At 38.6% G+C, this 20,997-nt stretch overlaps 1 protein-coding gene across 1 annotated transcript in view; it reads right to left on the bottom strand.

Moving 5' to 3' along the window:
• Nucleotides 1-20,997, bottom strand: part of LOC145993739 (glutaredoxin domain-containing cysteine-rich protein CG31559-like) — a 180,133-nt gene that overhangs the window by 34,300 nt on the left and 124,836 nt on the right. Inside the window, exon 2 of the mRNA XM_083129488.1 lies at nucleotides 18,475-18,708. Coding sequence (XP_082985614.1) covers nucleotides 18,475-18,708 — 234 coding nt within the window. The remainder of the gene's footprint in view (nucleotides 1-18,474; nucleotides 18,709-20,997) is intronic.

Below are 20,997 nucleotides of genomic sequence, written 5' to 3'. Positions count from 1 at the left end.
TCCCCTGCACAGTTTTATTACCAGTTTTTTGTTGGGGGCACACTAAGACCAATCAAGATCAAATATTGGCTTCAACCACAGGCACACCACTACCCTACCTTATCAATAACAAATGCTGATAACAAACCAAAAATAACCAGTGTAGAATTAGAGGATTTTACAGACCCCAATACATTAGAAACAGCCTATGCTGAAGATGATGGATCTCTGGAATTTAAAATACAAATAGGGGACAAATTATATTTAGAAAATCCTGCAGTCTCAGCTGCTGAACACCCCATAGTTGCAATATTCTTGTTTTCATATTATGTCTAGTTGTTGATGAATTACACAGACAAGCCAGACATAATTTTAAGAGACTGCCAGTAGTCACAAAAGGCATAGATGATTTATGGCAGAGCGACTTGATTGAGTTGGCAAGTGCGCAGTTGAAAAACTTAGACAAAATCAACAAGGGCTACAAGTATCTACTTACTGTCATAGACACATTTTCAAAATTTGCCTGGGCTGTGCCACTCAAATCCAAGACTGGAAAATGTGTTACAGAAGCCATCAGGACAATCATCAATCAGAGTGGAAGATCACCGCGCTATTTGCAAACAGATAATGGCAAAGAATTTTATAATTCAGTGTTCCAACAATTTATTAAAAGCCAGGCAATAAAACATTATTCGAGTTACAGTGATCTCAAAGCCTCAATTGTAGAGAGATTCAACAGAACCTTAAAAAATCTTATGTATAAACAATTTACACTTCAAGGTAATTATAAATGGATTAATATTCTTCCAGAACTTCTACATAAATATAACAACTCGGTCCATTCCACAATCAACATGAAACCCTCTGAAGTAACTTCATCTGATGAGCAAAAATTGATCAGCACTGTTTATTATCCTAGATACCAGCCAACAACAAGAAAGGCCAAATACAGGGTGGGGGATCAAGTAAGAATCAGCAAATATAAGCACTTATTCAAGAGAGGCTTTACAAGAAACTGGAGTACAGAATTATTTACAGTGGTTCAAATTAAACCCGGGACCCTTAACACATATATAATAAAGGATCACCGAGGAGAAATTCTCAAAGGCAGGTTCTATGAACAAGAGCTCAGCAAAACTAAACAGCCTGACACTTATCTCATAGAAAAAATCATCCGCAGAAAAGGCAACAAGTTATTTGTCAAATGGCTGGGTCATCCGGAAAACAGCTGGATCGATGCAGACAAAGTGATAATATGAGCACCTGGGATGTTATAAAGAGGCTGCCAGAACCTGAACAGCAGATTAAGAGAAATGGCAACTTGCTACCTGATAATATTAGGTGTCTTATTGTTGGGCCATCTGCTTGTGGTAAAACTACACTAATGGTTGATAATTTTTTATTGGCACCCAACTGGTTAGACTGGAAAAACAGGCACTTGTATATCTTCTCTAAGAGCTTGGAACAATTAAAATATCAGCAGCTGATGAAGCTATATGATGGATTGGATATTGCCACTTTTGAACCAGATGTTAAGCCACTTGATGAATGTCTCGATAATTCTGTTGTTGTGTTTGATGATATTATATTGGATAATCAAAACAAGGTTAGAAATTTCTTCACACAGGGCCGGCACAAAAACATTGATTGCTTCTACCTGGCACAGACTTTTTCTAAAATACCGAAGCAACTGATCCGAGACAACAGCAATTTTATATGTGTGTTTCATCAGGATCATACCAACCTCAAACACATACACGATGAATATGTAGGTGGGGACTTGAGCTACAATGATTTTTCCAAGTTTTGCAGCAAGTGCTGGAACCAGGACAGTTATGGGTTTGTCACAATTGATATGACAAGAACACCTAATACTGGAAAATACAGAAATAAAATCAACGATTTTCTAGACGTTGAGACATAAATAAATAAACATGAAAAGGCCAATCATTGATGATCTTAAGTTAAGAGATTATCTTGTAAAAAGATTTAAGGGATGGAAATCACAGAACCGTGGAATTTATGAAAAACACAAACAAACAGAACAGCCTGTAATTGATGCTATTAATAATTTAGGTAAGAATATCAAAACTGTTACAGAGCAAAATCAAGATTTGATCACAGAGCTTGTACCTGTAGCTGCCAGGAACATATTAGATTATCCATTCACCCCACTTTCCAGTATTCATACACCTAGTCCTGTTGCTCCTAGAAGAATTGAGGCTAGTCAGGATCCTATTGAATTGGGTCTTCTTGCTCAAAAATATTTAACCACACCTAAAGACAATAAAGATGAGGTGTTTGGCTTATATGCTGACACAGAGCTTGATGGCAGCATCATACATAGAATTGGCAATTTCAGAGTAACATTTATGGGAGATGATATAATTGTATATTCAGAATCTCGTCTCGGAGAAAAAGGTGCTTTTGTTAAGTATCTCGGAACACCTGGATTGTGGGAACTGATGACTAGGAAAAGGCCTGGCAGCTATACAGATCAAGATTATGAGGATTACAAAGAAATATTAATAAAATCAGATGCTCTGTACCAGAACAATGATCCCACACAAAAAAGGGTCAAGTCTAGCAGTGGGGCAAAATACAATAATTTAATCAAGCCCATATGGTCTCAGATCAAGACTGGCAGTGGAATCAAACAATACAACACCCTGCCTAAAGAATTTGTGTGGGTTGATGATGTCAGGAAACTTGTAGATAGGTTGCTGGTGATAGCTGGGGAGGAAAATGCTGGCAACCACAATTTTTACAATGAAAAGGTTGGAATTATGGACATGATAAGCACGAAATTGTCTAATTTTATAGTGAATGACCCTAAGGGGATTGGATATCTCATAAAAATTATTAACACTCTACCACCTAAATTTTGGAATATTTCTGAGGGCCGGGGGCTTGTTAATGACATTATAAACAAGCTGCCATTTGAACTTCACATTCCAGGCTATCAGTATTGTGGTCCAGGTACAAAATTGGATCATAGATTAAACAGAGGGGATCCTGGTGTTAATCCCCTAGATGCTGCTTGCAGAGACCATGACATAGCATACAACACACATTCTGATCTTGACAAGAGACATGTTGCAGACAAGAAATTAGAAGAGGCTGCATTTGGTAGATTTGTAAGCAAAGATGCTTCTTTGAGTGAAAAAATAGCAGCATTGGGGACCACCATAGCTATGAGCACCAAACAAAAACTGGGGTGGGGGTTGTGAATATGTATATAATAAACCTACAATGAAGGCCAAGGGTGTTATGTATCAAATACCTTATGCAGGTCTCAAATCTCTTAAAACTATTGACAGTCTTTTGACCAAAAAGCAGCGGAAGAAAAAAAGCTCTTGTCTTGCAAAGGGACATGGTATGAAATTGTTACTTAGCACCCCCCAATTAAAAAAATTACAGCAATCTAGAAAAAAATCACATGTGGGGGGTTTCATATTTACCATCCCTGCCATCTTAGCTGCTCTCGGGGCAGTTGGGAGCTTGGCCGGCGGATCAGCCGCCATAGCAAAAACAGTAATAGATGCCAAGAAAAATAGGGCAGAATTAGATGAGCAGAGGCGCCATAACCTTGCCATGGAGAAAAAAGGCAAAGGTGTTATGAATAAGTTTAAAAAAAACAAGAGCCGCTTACAAACCAAGATATTGAAGCTTTAATCAAGCCACTGGGCATCAAACATTTTAGAGGTGTGTACATGTCTGATTCTTTACCGGAACAACCACTCAACAAAGAGTGTGGCATTGTTAATTTGGATGAGTACAAAAATCAGGGCACTCACTGGATCTGTTATCTTAAATATTTAAACAATAAGGCATTTGTGTTTGATTCATTTGGAGGTGTTCCGCCTGAAAATTTAGTAAAATATCTAAATTCAGCTAATCTTTATTACAATAATGCCCGTGTTCAAAACTTCAAAGATGTTAATTGCGGACATTTGTGTTTATCTGTTCTTAGATACATGTCTCAAATAAATAAACCATCAATTGAAAATTTTCAAAAGGCCTTGTGGTATCTGAAACATCATGGGGGTATTCCATCTCACCAGCCAAAATTCAATATTGAAACTCAAATTACATGATGATATAGTGTATCCCAAAACAATAGCTCTCAGGGCATTTTACGGCATGTACTTGATCCCTAATATTACACACCACAACAACACAATTGCAGTAGGGGATCAAAAAATTGTCATCACTCCAGGGCAGTATAATCTGTCCACTCTAAATGCTCAATTACCCAGAGGTATAGTGTTAAGTCAAAATTCTGTCACTCACAGAGTAGAGATTGTATCTGCCACAGAAACAGTGGAACTGGGTACTATAGGAGAGCTGTTAGGCTTTGAGAACAACACAAAACTTGAAGCAGGCATCAAACACACTGCTATGAATATACCTAAATTCTTAGCCATAGAGACTCTGAATATTCACTGTAATGTGGCTGAGGGTATGATCACCAAATCAAATGGCATAGGCTCTCACAAACAAACCGGCATCATTGCAACATTCAAACCTAATTCTGAATTCATGGAGCCTATCATCTACAATCCATCCCCAACATTATATTTTCCTGTGTGCCATAATAGAATAGATTACATTGAATTGATGGTCACTAATGAAAAAGAAGAATTAGTTGATTTTGCTGGAGCCACAACAACTGCAATCATAGAGATTAACATTTAAATAAAAATACATACAATGGAAAATATTGAGAGTTATGAGCTGCAATCATTCCCCCCAAACAGGAGGACATTTGCAAATTTAAATCAACCCAACACAGAAATAGAGGTGGATCTTGATGTAGGGGATGGCTTTATACACCCTCACAGAGCAGATCTATACATCAAATTTGATGTTGTAAAGCTCGATGGAACAGATTATCCGGCAAATTCTAATATAAGACTTGTAGACAATTTTGTGCCGCATCTGTTCTCTGAAATTGAGATCAGAAAGCATGGTGTTGTTATAAACAGAATAGATTATCCCGGCATTACCTCCACGGCTTTGGCCACACTAAAATTATCCAAAACCGAGGCTTCATACTACCAAATAGGTGGATTTGAGGCTGGTGATAAAATATTATCTAAAAACCATACAGTATTGTTCCCGATGCGCCTGTTGCCAGGATTCTTCTCAGATTACAAAGATATTATGTGGAAGGGTGGGTTAAGAATTACATTTAGGAGAGCTGCCAATGATAATAATGCTTTGATGAGGTACAGCACATTAAACTCTACAGGGGAAGCTCTGCCTAATACCCTACCTGATGCAGGCAAATGCATTATTCAGACTATGGAGCTAAGAATCCCTGTTGTTGAATATGAGGCCAGTTATGCTCTTAAATACAAAGCAGATATAATAAAAAATCCACAGGTTCCTCTGCAATTTTACACATATCAATCTGTACAGAAGCCTGCATCTGGTACATATTATGAGTTTGATGCTACAAATTCATTCTCCAGCATTCAATATGACATGCCTGATTTTGTAGTGGTACTGTTTCAGACTGGAAGACACAACAATCAGGAAAAAAATTCAAGGAAATTTGATAGCTGCAACATCAAGAACATATATCTTAAAAATGGCAGAAATGAGGTCTTTCCTAGAGAAAATTATAATTTAGACATGTCCAAGGATGATTTTCTCAAATTATATGAAGCTTTTTCTTCCTTCAAGAGGGTCACTACAGGCAATACTGATATATATTACACACCAGATGAATTCAAGGCACAGAGACCCATGTTTGTAATTAACACTTCAAAAAGAAAACAAGTTGTGGTAAATGATAGAACAAACATTAAAATTATCTGTGAATTCCATGAGGCATTACCTGATGATACCATTTGTACTGTTATTCTCATAGGTGAAAAATCATATGTTTATGATGTAAGAAATGAGAGGGTCACAGAGCAGTTCTAGAAGATATTTGTTCTATTATCCTGTTGTACAACACACAAACCTCAACTGTTTATCAGCTAACAGTTAATATCTTATGTGTGGGCAGTTGTATATATTTCAATCTTATATCAGGACTCAAACCCAAAGCCCCTGATTACAATGCCACAATATTAATACGTCTCCAAATAGAATATGCCCACATTTTACTGGGTTCTGAGACCCTTATACAGACAAAATTGGATTTTGAACTGTGATAATATTCTCCCAAGTCTTGCCTATGTTCATATTATCAGAATAGAATTGCTTTCAGCATAAAGGGGGGGCAGTTCATTGCCACTATGTGAAAATATGTATCTTTATCTCAATAATCTTTGTTACACTTTTACATGTTGCAGACATGTTACACTTTTTCCCCATGTCGCACAGAAAGATTAATGACCCCTTCAGTGAATCGTACAGAAAAATCATTAATGCCCCCTTCTAGCGTGTCTCTTGCGTGCCGGCAAGACACGCAAGCAATTAATTATGCTTACCCACTCTTCTCCTATTGTATTGAGGAGGTGGTTATAAAACATGAGAAAATAAGAAAATTCAGTTTTTTGTACAATATATTATTGTAAAACACTTTTTACCAGGTTTTCAGATCTGGGAGTTGTATATCAACTAACAATAATTATTCTCAAAATCTCACTTGTGGACATATTATTTTGCCACATGTTTTCAATCTTAAATATTTTATCAGGACTCGAACCCAGAACCCCTTGTTTACAAGACAGCAATATTATCATTTTGCCATCAGGGGAGGCTTCACATTTTATGAGGACTTAAACCCGAACCTCCACACCTGAAGAATTGGGGTATAAGCCCCTCTTGCCATTGTTTTAAGTATGGGTAAATCTATCTGTTGAGCCCTCGCCTTTTCTACACTAGAAATTCAGAATTTCTTAAAAATCAGAGCATATCACACCTGAAAAATTGGGGTATAGGCCCCTTTTGGCTTTGTTTTAAGTGTAAGCAAATCAGATTGTTCAATCAAATAGCCTCGCCTTTTCTACACTTATAAGTGGTCCTGTCCGTAGCATAAATTCCCACTACTTGTTAGCAGTGATGTGCCGTACGCTATAAGTTTACGTCTACATGCGTTGTCTACACGTAATCTACGCGTAGATTACATTGGGTTGTAGTTTACATAGACTACGTAGACAATCTAAATTGCATTAAAATTGATTTTCAAGTCTTTCATGAAAGGAAAATGACATTTTCAAAGATATTGGTTCCTAACCAACTGAAAATAGTCCAATTTACAACAAAATTTATCGTCTCTTCTATCAACTATGGAAGAAGATAAATAGTATGGAAAAAAAACAACAGATGGCAGTCGTGAGCAAAATTTGTATGTTCCCATAAAACTCTAGAATATTTCCTATGTTAGGTTTTTTCCCTTGGTGAGAAATTGTTCGAATTTTGAAGGGAACGTATGAATAGTTCTTCTCACACATCAGCAACTGATACGCAGTATAATTTTCTTTTAATTCCACGGCGCCCTTTGCTAAGTTATCAGCTTTCGCCATGTTGTTTACATAGATTACGTCATCTTTGTGTACAAAATAGTATACGTGTAGAATGTAGACTATCGTTGTTGTGTAGAATGTAGACTATCGTTGTTTACGCGTAAACGCACAACACTGATTGTTAGTGTCTTAGAAACCATAGTCGACGACATGCTGTCTCTTGTATGGCAACGAGCTTGATTATCATTTGGACGTTTGCTACATGTCATGTGGTTTCCTTATTAGATCATTGAAATGTGAATCATGTGAGGAAAACTTCCAGAGTTTTTCTTTATATTGGTGCCTTGTTTGATTTTCTATCTTAAACAGGTACGTCGTAATAACTGTATGAAGTTGTTTCATTCTCTTCTATTTTCCTTGTAGTTGTGCTCGACAATCATACCCATCTGGTGGATGGAAGAAAAAGTATAAAAACAATAATTATTATTATTTCTAGTATTCGATATTTTCTCAACTGGTTGACCTCCGATACAAATATTTCTTGCGACGACCTTGTCTGTGTATGAATATTTTCGTTAAAGCAGAAATTCCAGTTCCTCCGTCCCAAACTGTTGAGAAGGCACGGAAAATGTCTGTATTTACCAAGACTGAATGACAATCAGTTGAAAGCCCACAATTTCGATTCACGATAAGTGGAGGTTAGAATCACACGGAACGCTGGTGACTCATGAGGTACAGTTATTCTGCTCGCTAGTGAGCAAGTTCTTCACATTTGTTTTATTAGGTAAACACACAAACCTGCTTCGTTTTATTCCCCATTAGGAGATCAAAGTAGCACATGTCAATCCGGATATCGGTAACGTTCGAACTATCGTAACCTAACCGTTTCGAGTGGCGACATCTGTTGTCCTTGTCTTGAAACATGTCAGCACAAGTTCGCAGAAGGTTAACATTAAATCATCGCATTGAGCATGGAGTATAATAATAATATAAAAACGAGGGCCTCTTCGATAGCGTAGTGGTAACGTCATCGCCTTGTAAGCAAGAGGTCCCGGGTTCGATACCCGGTGGAGTCACATTGCACAGTGGTTCGGATCCCACTTTAAACTGTAGGCTCAGTCCCGATTAACCTATCTGTCCATAAAGTGGACAAAAAACATAAATTCAAATCATAGCTTATACTAATAAATATCATGCACATACGCTCTTAGAATCACTGGCGTAGGCGGGATATTTTTCGAAGGGGGCTGGAATTTGTAAAAGTGGATATTACATAGCTGCATTCTGGAGAGGCTGTACACTTTTTCTTGATAATTTGGGGCGTTTCTCGAATTCCTACAACCGCCGTTGAATTAAACATACTCTCAACCAGAGTGTTCTTTCTCTAGAAATATGTTTCTTATGTGATAAAGGTAAAAATGATGCATTTCTGTGAAATAAGATTTCGCAGATTATATTACCACTCCTATTGGTTTGGTCGACTTCCCAAGGAACTATATATAAATATGGATGTAGTAATATGTATATGTGTGTGTGTGTTTTCTTTACCTAAAAATCCGTTCCCTTCTCATCACTGACGTATGCCACATGCTTAACGAATTCTATCCACATACATATGATCAAGTATTTTCGTTTTCACCTACACCTGTCCCTTCCGTGTAACACTTTCAGAAGTTTGGCAAGCCCGCCACCTCCTTCGGGGGTGACAGCCTGCGTGATAATTACGGCCGGGGAAAAAACTGGAAAAGAAAAGTTGCTAGGATTTCGGTACTTTGGCTGGGTTAATTTTCATTTACATTTCCCCGAACTTTGTAGTCTTAAGATGTGACGTGACCCTTTGACCACGCTGACAAATTATTGTTAATTGTGCACATCAACCGACCTCCGTGGGGGAGTGGTTTAACGCGTTACGAGGCCAAAGGTTCCAAGTTCGAACCGTGGATAGCACATGAATGCGTCATTGCATCCATCGTGTATTTCGTGAGTTCATCATTCATCCTCATCGTCGCGATTTACCCAATAAGTAGAAAAGCGAGGCAAAATAACTTTCATAGACATAGAGAAAAATGAACACCAAGGACAATACGCCCCTGTAGACCCTATGATCTTAGCAGTGGCGTATATTGAGGCCAACATCTGGGTATCTCACTATGTCACGTGGTCCTAGGCTATGAATGGAAATAAATTTACCAACTTGTAAGAAATCAAGTTGCCAACTCCTAGGAAATCAGGTTGCCAACTCATAGGAAATCAGGTTGCCAACTCATAAGAAATCAGGTTGCCAACTCCAGAATCAGCATCATCTCACTGACATGAATAATATTATTTACAATTTCTGATCGAATTTCCTCCTGTATTTTATTCTCTAGACTTCAGGCTTCGCAGATAACCTAGCTACGATAGAATATACGCTCCTGGCTCTTAGTTGACGATTGATTGTTGCAATCAGGAGTATCGGGAGCTTGGATCTTATAAAATTGTATTTTTAAAACAAATTTGATCTCCGTAAACACTGATTGCTTTATCATTTTAATTTTATTATTATTTTTTAATATTATGTACACTTCAGTTCATAGGCCTTTTCTTTTAAGCCAACCTGCGTGGCGAAGTGGTTAGCACAGCGCGCTACGACGCCAGTGGTCCAGAGTTCGAATCCAGGTTTAGACATGGGTGTCCTTTCTTAGTGACCCTTCATAAATTTCATCATATCATCACTCATCCTCATCTTCGCGATTAGCCGAAAGTTATTCGATCGTAAAGTTTGCAACACTGCGAATCCCAATCGTCTATTTAGCATGGTAAAAGTGCACCCAATCGTGATATGATTCTGCGAGGCGTCACACAGTGCTCCAGGGGGAGCAGAGCCCCATCCATTAGGTGGAACCAGTTCTTTAAAAGCCTCTTGCCCGACTCGTCTCTTCCATATTGGGACAGTCCGAACGGTCTGCTTCTTCTGTTGGTTTGCACAGCGGAGTAGGAAGTACTTGGTACCAGAACACCGTTTGCGCAATCTGTTATATTTCGCGCTTTGTCTTCGAAACAACGCAGGTAAGAGTGTTGTCAGGATTTACAGCAACGTTATTGAGCATTTGATTCATTGCGGCGGTAATAATTCTTATCGCCTAAGATGCAGAGCCAGTAGATTCTGGTTTCCACCCTCGGTGTGGGTTCTTCCGCCAAGGTGAAGCCAGGGGTCGTAGATTTGAATCCTGTTTTCCTCCGCGTTTGGCCTAAGCTATTGCTCTCCCCTCGCTTGCCTAACGTCGATCTCTCTAGCAGAAACTAGACTGAACTAGGGACCCCTGGTTCAATAGGGAAAGAAAGTGGTAGAGAAACAGAATAGAGAAAGATATAGAAAGAGAGGAGAGTATTGAGAAATAGATAAAGATGGAGACAGAGAAGCCGAGGAAGATAAAAGGAAAGGAAGAACAAGTGATGGAAGATCATAAAGAAAGGGATGAAGAGCGGAAGAAAGAGAAAAGAAGATAAAGACAAAGGAAAGAAACAAATGAGAAAGAAAGAGATAAGAGCGGAAGAAAGAGAGAAGATGAACGAAAGATAAAAGGGAAGAAACAGAAAACAGAGAAAGAGATAAGAGCGGAAGAAATAGGAGAAAGAAAGATACAAAAGAGAGAAATGGAGAAAACAGGAAAAGAGAGAACATGAAAGAAAGAGAGAAATATAAATGGAAAGACAGAGAATAGATGAAGAAACAAAGAAAGAAGAGATAAAGAGCATAAGAAGGAGAGAAGAAAGAAGATAAAAAGATAGGAAGAGCGGTAGAATGAGAAGTAAAGAGAATCTTACTAACATAACGCCAAAAAAATTAATCCACCCTGGATCCTACCCTCATAAAATCCTCTGGTGACGTCAACGGTCACAGCCTGCCGACCGCTTAGCAACACTTCTGCTCGTATTTCCATGACAACTGGATCAAGGCGCATCCACTCCTCCCACATAATGAGTGTCGCAACGCTTAATAATCCGTATTGCTCGTCTGGAGGCCCAGAAAGAAATAACCCTTGAAAACCCCCCCTGCCTCTTGACTCTTCAAGCACAAGGGACTTTCGTCTCATGACGCACGCTAATTCCCGATCTGTGCACTTGAGATCTGTTACCGTTACGGTCAGTGGGTCATCCCAGTGCGATCTCACACGCAGCCACTATCACCATCGATGGTTCTTGGTAGCCTCACATACGTGGAATTTTACATGGTATAACACTCTCCCACAACCACGCGAGTAGAGAACGAAATTCCCCTGCAGGCTTATAGGATAATTTTAGCTACAAATGTCGTGGAAATTTACCTGCGGCAAAGCATCAACGTTTTCCATGGAGCTCCAATATTTTGAATTTTTAAACGTTGTCGAAAATAAACTTGTTTTTGTTTTTTTTAACGGAGCATTAGGGATAAGCACAACTTATTCATCAAGGAAAAGAGGCAGAATGGGAACATTTGTTTCGTGAAGCTGAGTTTTTGGAATAAGCAAAGTTACTCTTGATTTTGAAAGGACGGAATATGAACTTTTGTTTCGTGAAGCTGTGTGTTTTGAATAAGTGCAACTAATTCTTGATTTTAAAAGAACGGAATATGAACTTTTGTTTCGTGAAGCTGAGTGTTTTGAATAAGTACAGCTTATTCTTGATTTTGAAAGGACGGAATATGAACTTTTGTTTCGTGAAGCTGAGTGCTTTGAATTATTACAGCTTATTCTTGATTTTATAAGGACGGAATATGAACTTTTGTTTCGTGAAGCTGAGTGTTTTGAATAAGTACAACTTATTCTTGATTATAGAAGGACGGAATATGAACTCTTGTTTCGTGAAGCTGAGTGTTTTGAATAAGTACAGCTTATTCTTGATTTTAGAAGGACGGAATATGAACTTTTGTTTCGTGAAGCTGAGTGTTTTGAATAAGTACAGCTTATTCTTGATTTTAGAAGGACGGAATATGAACTTTTGTTTCGTGAAGCTGAGTGTTTTGAATAAGTACAGCTTATTCTTGATTTTAGAAGGACGGTATATGAACTTTTGTTTCGTGAAGCTGAGTGTTTTGAATGAGTGCAACTTATTCTTGATTTTATAAGGACGGAATATGAACTTTTGCTTCCTGAAGCCGAGTGTTTAGAATAAACACAAAGCATTCTTCATTTTAAAGTGATAGTAGATGAACTTCAGTTTTGTAAAACTGTTTAGAACTTATTCTTGATTTTGAAGGGGTGGAATATAAACTTATGTTGTTTGCAGCTGAATGTAAACACATCTTACATTAATACAGAAATAATAGGTTGGCTCTACAATCATACAGTGTAGACACCTCTGGTACCAATAGTCCACTGCAAATCACCGTGGCTCGGGTCTGTAGGTTGAGTGCCATAGACCGGCGCCCAACTTTCCTGATAAACTATTTTAATCGCTCTTCTAGTGGAAAACGCAAAGGGTTGGCAACTCGTGTTGACACAGTGAATCCTGCAGACCTAGAATCCGCATGTGACGTGTTTCGAATCTCCTGGCGAAGAAAATAGCCGTCCTGTTCCCGAAGACAGGAGAATGTTTACATGCCAATTCACTGAAGAACCGTTACGGGAAAGAAGTTGCATGTCCGCGGCTACTGGACACGGAGGAATTTTATTTATTCTGTTTTTCTTAATCCTTTTTGGAACGCTGCGCGTGCGACCAGTTGGAGCAGTTTCATTTCCATTGCAATTGGAGCTGGTTCCCGAGAAGTGAGCAGGGGGCGACAACTTTTGAAAGACAATGTGTCGGTTTAATTTGAAGATTTAAATGATAATTTTAGTTGGTTCGTTTTCCAGGGTGGGTGATCCAAGGTCGGAATTTTTCCGGCCTTGTTCCGGTCCCCGCATAAAGCGGCTCTGAGGCTCACCCAGCCTGAAATCAATTGGCACCGGGAGCAACCCTGAGGGGGGGGGGGTAAAGGAAGCCAGAGCGTGGTGCTGATCACATCACTTCCACAATGGCCGATATAGAGAATTTTGGTGCTGTAGCTACATGTGCCTTCATGGCATTGTGCTATATATATATATATATATATATATATATATATACAGGGTGAGCATAAAGTCTTTCCCTGATTACAAACTTGTATTGCTAAAGAACTATGCTAGATACACATATGCGGTTTGTTGCAAATGATAGCTCAACTCATAAAGTTTTGTTATCATTACGCTTCGACATGTGATCCCTTTGTTGCCCTTAGAACGTCTAGGCGATACTCAATTTCTCTCCATGTCTTTGCCAACATCTCTTCCGTCACTGTCTCTATAGCATCCCGTATTCGTGTCTGAAGAGTTTGCATATCAGGAACTGGTGAACTAAACACTGTGTCCTTAACGTTACCCGATAAAGAAAGGTCAAGAGGGGTTATGTCCGGCGAACGCGGTGGTCATGATATGGGACCATCTCTACCGATCCATCTGTCTGGAAAGGTGTCATGCAAGAACTGGCGAACAGTTAACTCGCAGTGTGGCGGTGCTCCATCTTGTTGAAACACTACCCATGGTTGAAATTCCTGTAACTGTTGACGTAATGGTAGACTCAATGAATAAGAATCAGACAAAACAAGAAAATGGAAAAAGAACTTGATGTATAGGTTTTATTTTCCTATCTACCGTGGAAGTTGAGATATAAATATTCATAATCAGGGAAAGACTTTATGCTCGCCCTGTATATATACATACCTTTACTTTATGCATTAATATCTCATAAGCTGGCTGAGGGTTTGCCAGTGGGCACCCTGTAATGTGTCCGTAAAAATATAGATCGTAGAAACCACCATAAAAATAATGAAAATAACATCCGTGTTGGAGAAAAAGCCATTTCGTTTCATTTGATATGCCCTCCTCCTTCCATTCCCTCTCACCCCCAAGACATTGTGATATTGCTTACTGTAAAAATCAACAATAATAACGTAGAAAAGACGTTGCTTTTCGCTTTATAAATCGCACAAAATGTTAACTATCATGTGAAGACATAGTAGAGCTCCACATATTCTTGATCTCGGCCATAGTTGGAATGGTAGCCAGATGGTCTACCAACTCTGCTACTGCAGCTCGCCTGTGACCGGGTACAATATTATATTTTATGAAGTCATGCGCATTAGAAAACGTAGAAAAACTGGACCTACAGATTTATTTAATAAAAGGGATTCAGCTGACATCACCTGTAGTAATCATCATCATCACCCTCTGCCGTTTCCTGCCTCTGGCTGGGTCGGCATAGAAGTCAAGCTTCGCCATATTCTTCTGGTATTTCACCATTCATCTCTTTCCATGGTGTTCCAATCTTGTCCTCTTCTCTTAACACTCTCCGCTATCTGCTCTTTCCACCAACATCTTGGTCTCCCTCTTGGCCTTATTCCCACTCCTTGTGAATTATGAGCTCTTACTGGTAGCCTTTCTGCATCCATTCTCTTCATGTGTCCGAACCATTTCATCTGTGCCTGATCTATCCTGTCCCGAAGCTTCACCACACTCACTGTCTGTCGGATCTCCTCATTCCTTATTCTATCCCTTCTATTCTTCCCCAATATATATATATATCACTTTCTTGCATTTCATAGGTACATCCATCTTCCATATTAATCTTCGAACGCTTTCATTGAGTCCACGTCCCATTTGTCCTCTTCTGTTGGTAAATAGCCACATTAGCTTCATGTAACTGCCATCCACCGTGACGGAGTAGTTAGCGTGCTACGACGCCATGGGCTCCGGGTTCGAAACCGGGCTGGGCATGGATGTTCTCTATGAGTGTCCCTTCATTAATTTCAACATATCATCACTCCTCAACGTCGCGATTAGCCAAAAGTGTCAGAAATGTAAATCGATTAATCAGTCCCTTTCTCGATGTTTCCCTCTGTCCAACTACTATGTTAAGGTGTCTACCAGTCAAGAGAAAGTAAATTAACAAGTAGGTCAAGAAGTTATTAAAAGATCAAGAAATTATAATTACTTGTGGTGAAGAATTTATGGTCTCACAATAATTGATTGATTTACGTTATTTTACTTTTGTCCATTTTGGCTAATCGCGAAGATGAGGATGAATGGTTGTAAGATAAGATAGATGGACGAAGGGACAATCACAAATATATAGGAATAGAATAGAATAGAATTTATTTCCAGTATGAGCCTTTACAGCTATACATACCATACAAGTAAAAAATGTTCGTGTACTTTCCCTACACCCTTCCTCCTTTTAGTCTGCTTCCACCTTCACCACTGCTTGGGAGTTCACGAAACACTATTTCATTTGAAATCTTTCCCTATACTTGCCCTGTTACCTGAGTGGTTTCTAAATTTTCTCAAATTTATTTATTAATTTATTTATTTAGTACCCCTCCCCCCTTTCACGCATGTTCGCTATCCCCACTGAGCTTCTTTGCTCTCTTTACCCAGGCGTAGTGTAGGAAAGTTCCCAGATTCCTTATTTGCGCCTCCCCCCTCTCGGTCTCTTCCTCCTAATAACGCTTGCCATTATATTCTCAATGTTAGCTTCATTTATTTCCCTGATATATTTTTGTCTTACCTCCCCTGTTTCTTTGCAATGGAGGAGAATGTGAAATTTCGTCTCGTCTTCACCGCATAACGGGCATTCTACGCTCCCGTCCTCCCGTTTAAGTCTAACTTGTGCCCATCCCCCCAGTCTGAACCAGGCCAATCCTGACCTTTATTTTGCCCCACACAAATCTACGTAGTTCCTCCTTCCCCATTCTCGATCCGTATCCACTATTTTCGCCGATGTTAAGGATATTTTTGCGTCGCATTCTGCCAAAATTTTCTGTTTGGTAATATCTTCCAGTCTGGCACGTATGGCCCCTAGCATCTGCGTATCAATTCTCCCCTCTATTCCCTCTTCCCACATCCATCCTAGCCCTATACTGTATAATTCCGTCTTTATTTTTGCTACCCATTGCCTCCCATTACCCCCCCTTATCTGTGATTGTACACAGAGTTTCTTCAAATTTCCCCCCTCCATGGTGATCAATTTTGCCCAGTATTTAATGCTCCTCATTTTGGCATCCACTTCCTCTCTTAATTTTCCCATTTCCCTAAGTGCCCCACATGTTGCCGTACCCCTCCCTACTCCTAGTTCTTGTGTTAGGAATCTAGACTGTACGACGTTTACGGTTTCCCCTCCCTCCCAGACCCATAGTTCGATGCCATAGAATAGTGTTGCCTTAACTGTGGCCTCGTAGACCCCCTCCAGAATTTTGATTGGAATATTTGGTACTTTGTATTTTATTTTTCTTGTTTTTTCTAACGCAAAAATTGCTTTACATTTATTCCTGTGTACGTGCCTTGCCCACCTACCCGTCATTGTCATCACCACGCCTAAATAATCGTACTGTTTCACCCTATCGACACTTGTCTCTCCGTATTTCCATTGTTCATCCTTACCAAATACGCACCCATTCTTAAATACCATTATTTTGGTCTTCTTCATATTTACTCGCATGGCCCATTTCCCGCAATATCCGTGTAACGTGTCTAGACCGAACGACATCACGTGCCCCTCATAAGATTATCCTGGCTGTGAGTCCAGACGCCAGGCCCTCGCTAGTCTGCCACCTGCAGTCCAGGGTGCATTAATAGATAAAGAAGGTCTAATTCTCTTGTTAAATACAGCTTCAGTTTTCATCTTAACTGGCCTATTGGTATGTGGTTTCTCATTAAATACTATTTATTATCTTAATTGATAATTTACAAATTTACCTAAGTAGGGGTCAATTAAATAAATGCTGACAAGAGAAGTGGAAAAATAGACCAAGAAGAAGTCATGAGTAAGTCAAGAATTTTGGATTTGTTATTTGGTAGGATCAGTGGCGGCGATTGGGTCCCAAAACTAGGGGTGCAACTGCCATCTCGCCCCCCTAATCACCGCCACTGGGTAGGATGGAAGCATAAATGCATGTATGCATGTGGTTTTGTCCTCAACTCGTGCGCCTGTCAACCTGCCTTGCTGCTTGAGAGACATCAGCTATACTGGAGGAGAGGAAAACAAAGCAAAAGACGTTCGCCTCGATGGCAAGGGGAGCGTGAAATTTGAACGATCTTCAGTTCGAAGGATTGGAAGAGGAATTGTTATAAACGTTTCCGGTGAGATAAGTTCTCGGGATGTACTCTTTCTCCTCCGCTCCTAATTCCACACAAGCACACCAGTAATTCCTGTTGTGGAAAGGAAACGAATCATCATTCGAATGAGCAACAAATTAATTATTTCACCCTTCGGAAAACATTAGTTCTCATTATCACCCCTGCTAACTATCGGTTATGCACACGCACACATAAACATACACACAATTTAATAATTATGTACAAATAATATGCTGCAAGAGGGAAAATAAAAATTGTGATCTACTAGTCAATTTGATGATTTTTCCATAAAACTGTAGCATAAAAATAGGAGAGAATTGTGAAACAATAGAGAAAAGTTGCCTAAATCTCACTGATTTTCAAATCGCACCACACTGGTCTAAAAATCAGTGTCCTGAACATTGGTGAAATCTAGCGGCTGTATTTGGAACCTCAGGCATGTCGAAGAATATGAAGTGATAGGTGTTGTATGTTCGTTTCAAGAAAACACCTATCCTTCATGCTAGTTTTTGCAGCTTTTCATAAGTATATAGGAGGCAAGTGAGTTTTATATATTTTAACTTTAGTTATTTTTCACATTTGTTAATTCTGTTAGATTAATTTTAACCACGTTTGCATTGTGGTTTAACGTAATGAAGCAGGGATTTTTTTTTATTCGGGGGCTCCCAAATCGCACCGTTGCAATTTGTGTCTTCAGACATTTGGTCTGAGCTACAGATTTTATGCACTCTTTGTTTCATATGATGCATATACTTTTCTATGCCCATGACGCGATTGGAAAACTGAATCCGAAATTGTTTAACTAATTGATCTTTCTTCTGTAATTAATACTGAATAATATAATAGAAGTTCAATTAATCCAAAATACAAAGAAAAGGAAACAGTGTAACGTTGAAAGGGTATTGCAACCAATTTTATCGTTTAAAAACCATATATTTTAACAAGATTACTGTAACACTCACCCCTAGATGTTGTCCTTCCATGAAAACTTGAGGAACAAGGATGTACTCGCAGTGCATCCTTTCTTTGATCTCTTCTTGCACCTCCTTGCTCATGTAGACGTCCCTCTCTTCAAACTTTATGAGCAGCGTCCTCAGTATCTGCTTCACCTTCAGGCACTTCTGGTATGTGCCTCTAACAATGCCCATTGTTGTGGTGTACACGACGACTTTGCCCTGTTCCTTCTCCTTAAAGCCCTGCGAAATCAAAATATAGATGGCGTTAGTATTTAGTACTGGCAATTTTTTCCTAAATAATAAATCATAAGAGTAAATAAGACAATATCTTGCAGCACTTCGGGACATAATTTAAGTCTTTTATGTAGGAAAACTGGCAAAACTTTTATTTGAAAATAAAGAAGAGTAGGATTAGAAATATTTGTACTGCAAAGAAGGAATATTGAAGATCTGTACTAACAATCGTATTAGATGTGGCATAAGTGTATATAAGTTCAAACAATATCAGTGTTCGGTTAGTTCGTATGAATTTTCCAGCCTGATCATTACAGTGCGTAGTTAGAGATCGGTTAGTTCATTGAACTCTACAGCCTAATTATTGCCTATTTTTGTGGGAGCAGGAAAAGGTTTATTATCTATTATCCGCATAAGTGTATATAAATTTGCTACTCTTCATTACGCTGCTCGAAGTAAGTGTAACTAATATCTACAAGTCTCATGGTTTGAATGAGAATTAAACAGTGTCCAAGTATTAAACACAGACACACTCGTACGAGATTCACGGTCTTTGGTACAGCAGTGAGACATATAAGAAAATCTATAAAAATTTAAATACGGATATTTTATTATGCATAACAGTAGATATGTGTGCGCCACAAATATGTTTATTTTAAAAAAATGAATCATTACATTATATTAATTAGGTTAATTATTTCCACTTCCTCGCGTTCGAATCCCAGCCTGAGCATGGATGTTCTTTGCGAGTGTCCCTTCATCACTTTCATCATGTCATCACTCATCCTCATCGTCGCGATTAGCTAAAAGTTGAATAAAAGCGACGTAAAATAACATAATTCAATACCACTTTTCATCAACTGGAACTAACATCCATCTTTGTTACTAAATAAATATTCCATTTTTCTCCTTTTCAACATTAATTTCCTTGCCAGGCCAATTGCTTTTATGCAAATTTTAGCGATATTAACTAGACTTAAGCTAGACAATGTATATGTGATCTTGTATCTCTATTCTCATACCGTCTTTTTACATATTCATGTGATAATAACGATAACAATATTAATTAATTTACATATTACGAATGCATTCATAAATTATATTAGCGTATTATTTATAAACATATTATTTCTGGGATGCTAGGTGCGGCCCCCTCTGAAATATATTTCAAGGTACGTGCCTGTTATCGCCCTAAAAATGAAGCTATGTCAAGTTCTGGAAATACCCTGAGAGTAATAATAAATTCAGACTTTCCCACGGTCTTGTTTACGAAATATATAAACGAAAGCTTGGTTCAATAGCACCGAATTCTATAAATCTCTATATTCTCCATATACCCCTGGTAAATACCACATTTTAGAAGAATGCGTGCATCAACGTCTTTCAGGTAACAACTACCAATTATCACTTCTTTTTCCCTGCACTTTTTTATTGTTGTTTGTTGAAGGACGGGAATTTTTTCTCCATTTTTGAAATGGTCATATACCTGTATGTGCGTTTCCTCTTTCCCACGATAAACCATAAATTTCTTTCACAGCTCCTCATTGCACGCTCGGTCCGTTGCTCCATCTACCGAAGACTTCCTTGGGAAGTTTGTTGACAAAGGAAAAAGGTGGGGGTTTATTTGCATAGCTGTTATGCCTTTTCGAATGTTGTGAGGTGTGAAATGGTGTGAAAAATGTTCGCTATTCCAAGCTGCAGTCTGCAGTGGATGCAACAACGGTGGTGCTAACAATGACCCGCCTTTGTTGCAGACAGTATTGTTTTCGGTGGCAGGATTTTTAACGGAATTACTAGATGGAGCCACTTTTGTTTCCGGAGGTCACGTGTTATTTCCATAGTTCGAAGTTGAAATTTTATTGTTCATTATACTGTTTAGAGTGGTTTCAGTAATGTCTTCGAGTTACTCGATACCGTTTTTGGGAGAATTTTGTTTTAATACAATTTTGATTTGCTTCTATTAAGTTCTTCAATTTCAATTTCTAAATTTAAATTTAGGATTGACCCGTGTATCATTTACCGCATTGCCTCATTTCCATTTAAAACTGTTATACTTTTCTTATTTTTTTAAAAAAAATTACATGCATTGTAATTTTCCATAGCCTGTACATTATAAACAATTACAAGTACTACATAGTAAATTAATTCAGGTTGGGCAAAAATATGTTCTTATAGTTTAAAAAATTCAGTGTTAAGTAACAGGGTGCCTCCTAGTCATGAAAGTCAAGAAAAGGTCAAGAAATTTTGCTTGTGGTCAATAATTTTTGCTATGTTTTACAGTATAGTGAATTTACA

The sequence above is a fragment of the Lepisma saccharinum genome, chromosome 10 (assembly GCF_977018435.1).
Source record: "Lepisma saccharinum chromosome 10, izLepSacc3.1, whole genome shotgun sequence".
Taxonomy (NCBI): domain Eukaryota; kingdom Metazoa; phylum Arthropoda; class Insecta; order Zygentoma; family Lepismatidae; genus Lepisma; species Lepisma saccharinum.
The sequence above is the reverse complement of the archived record's forward strand: the minus strand, read 5'-3'. Positions and strand labels throughout refer to the sequence as shown.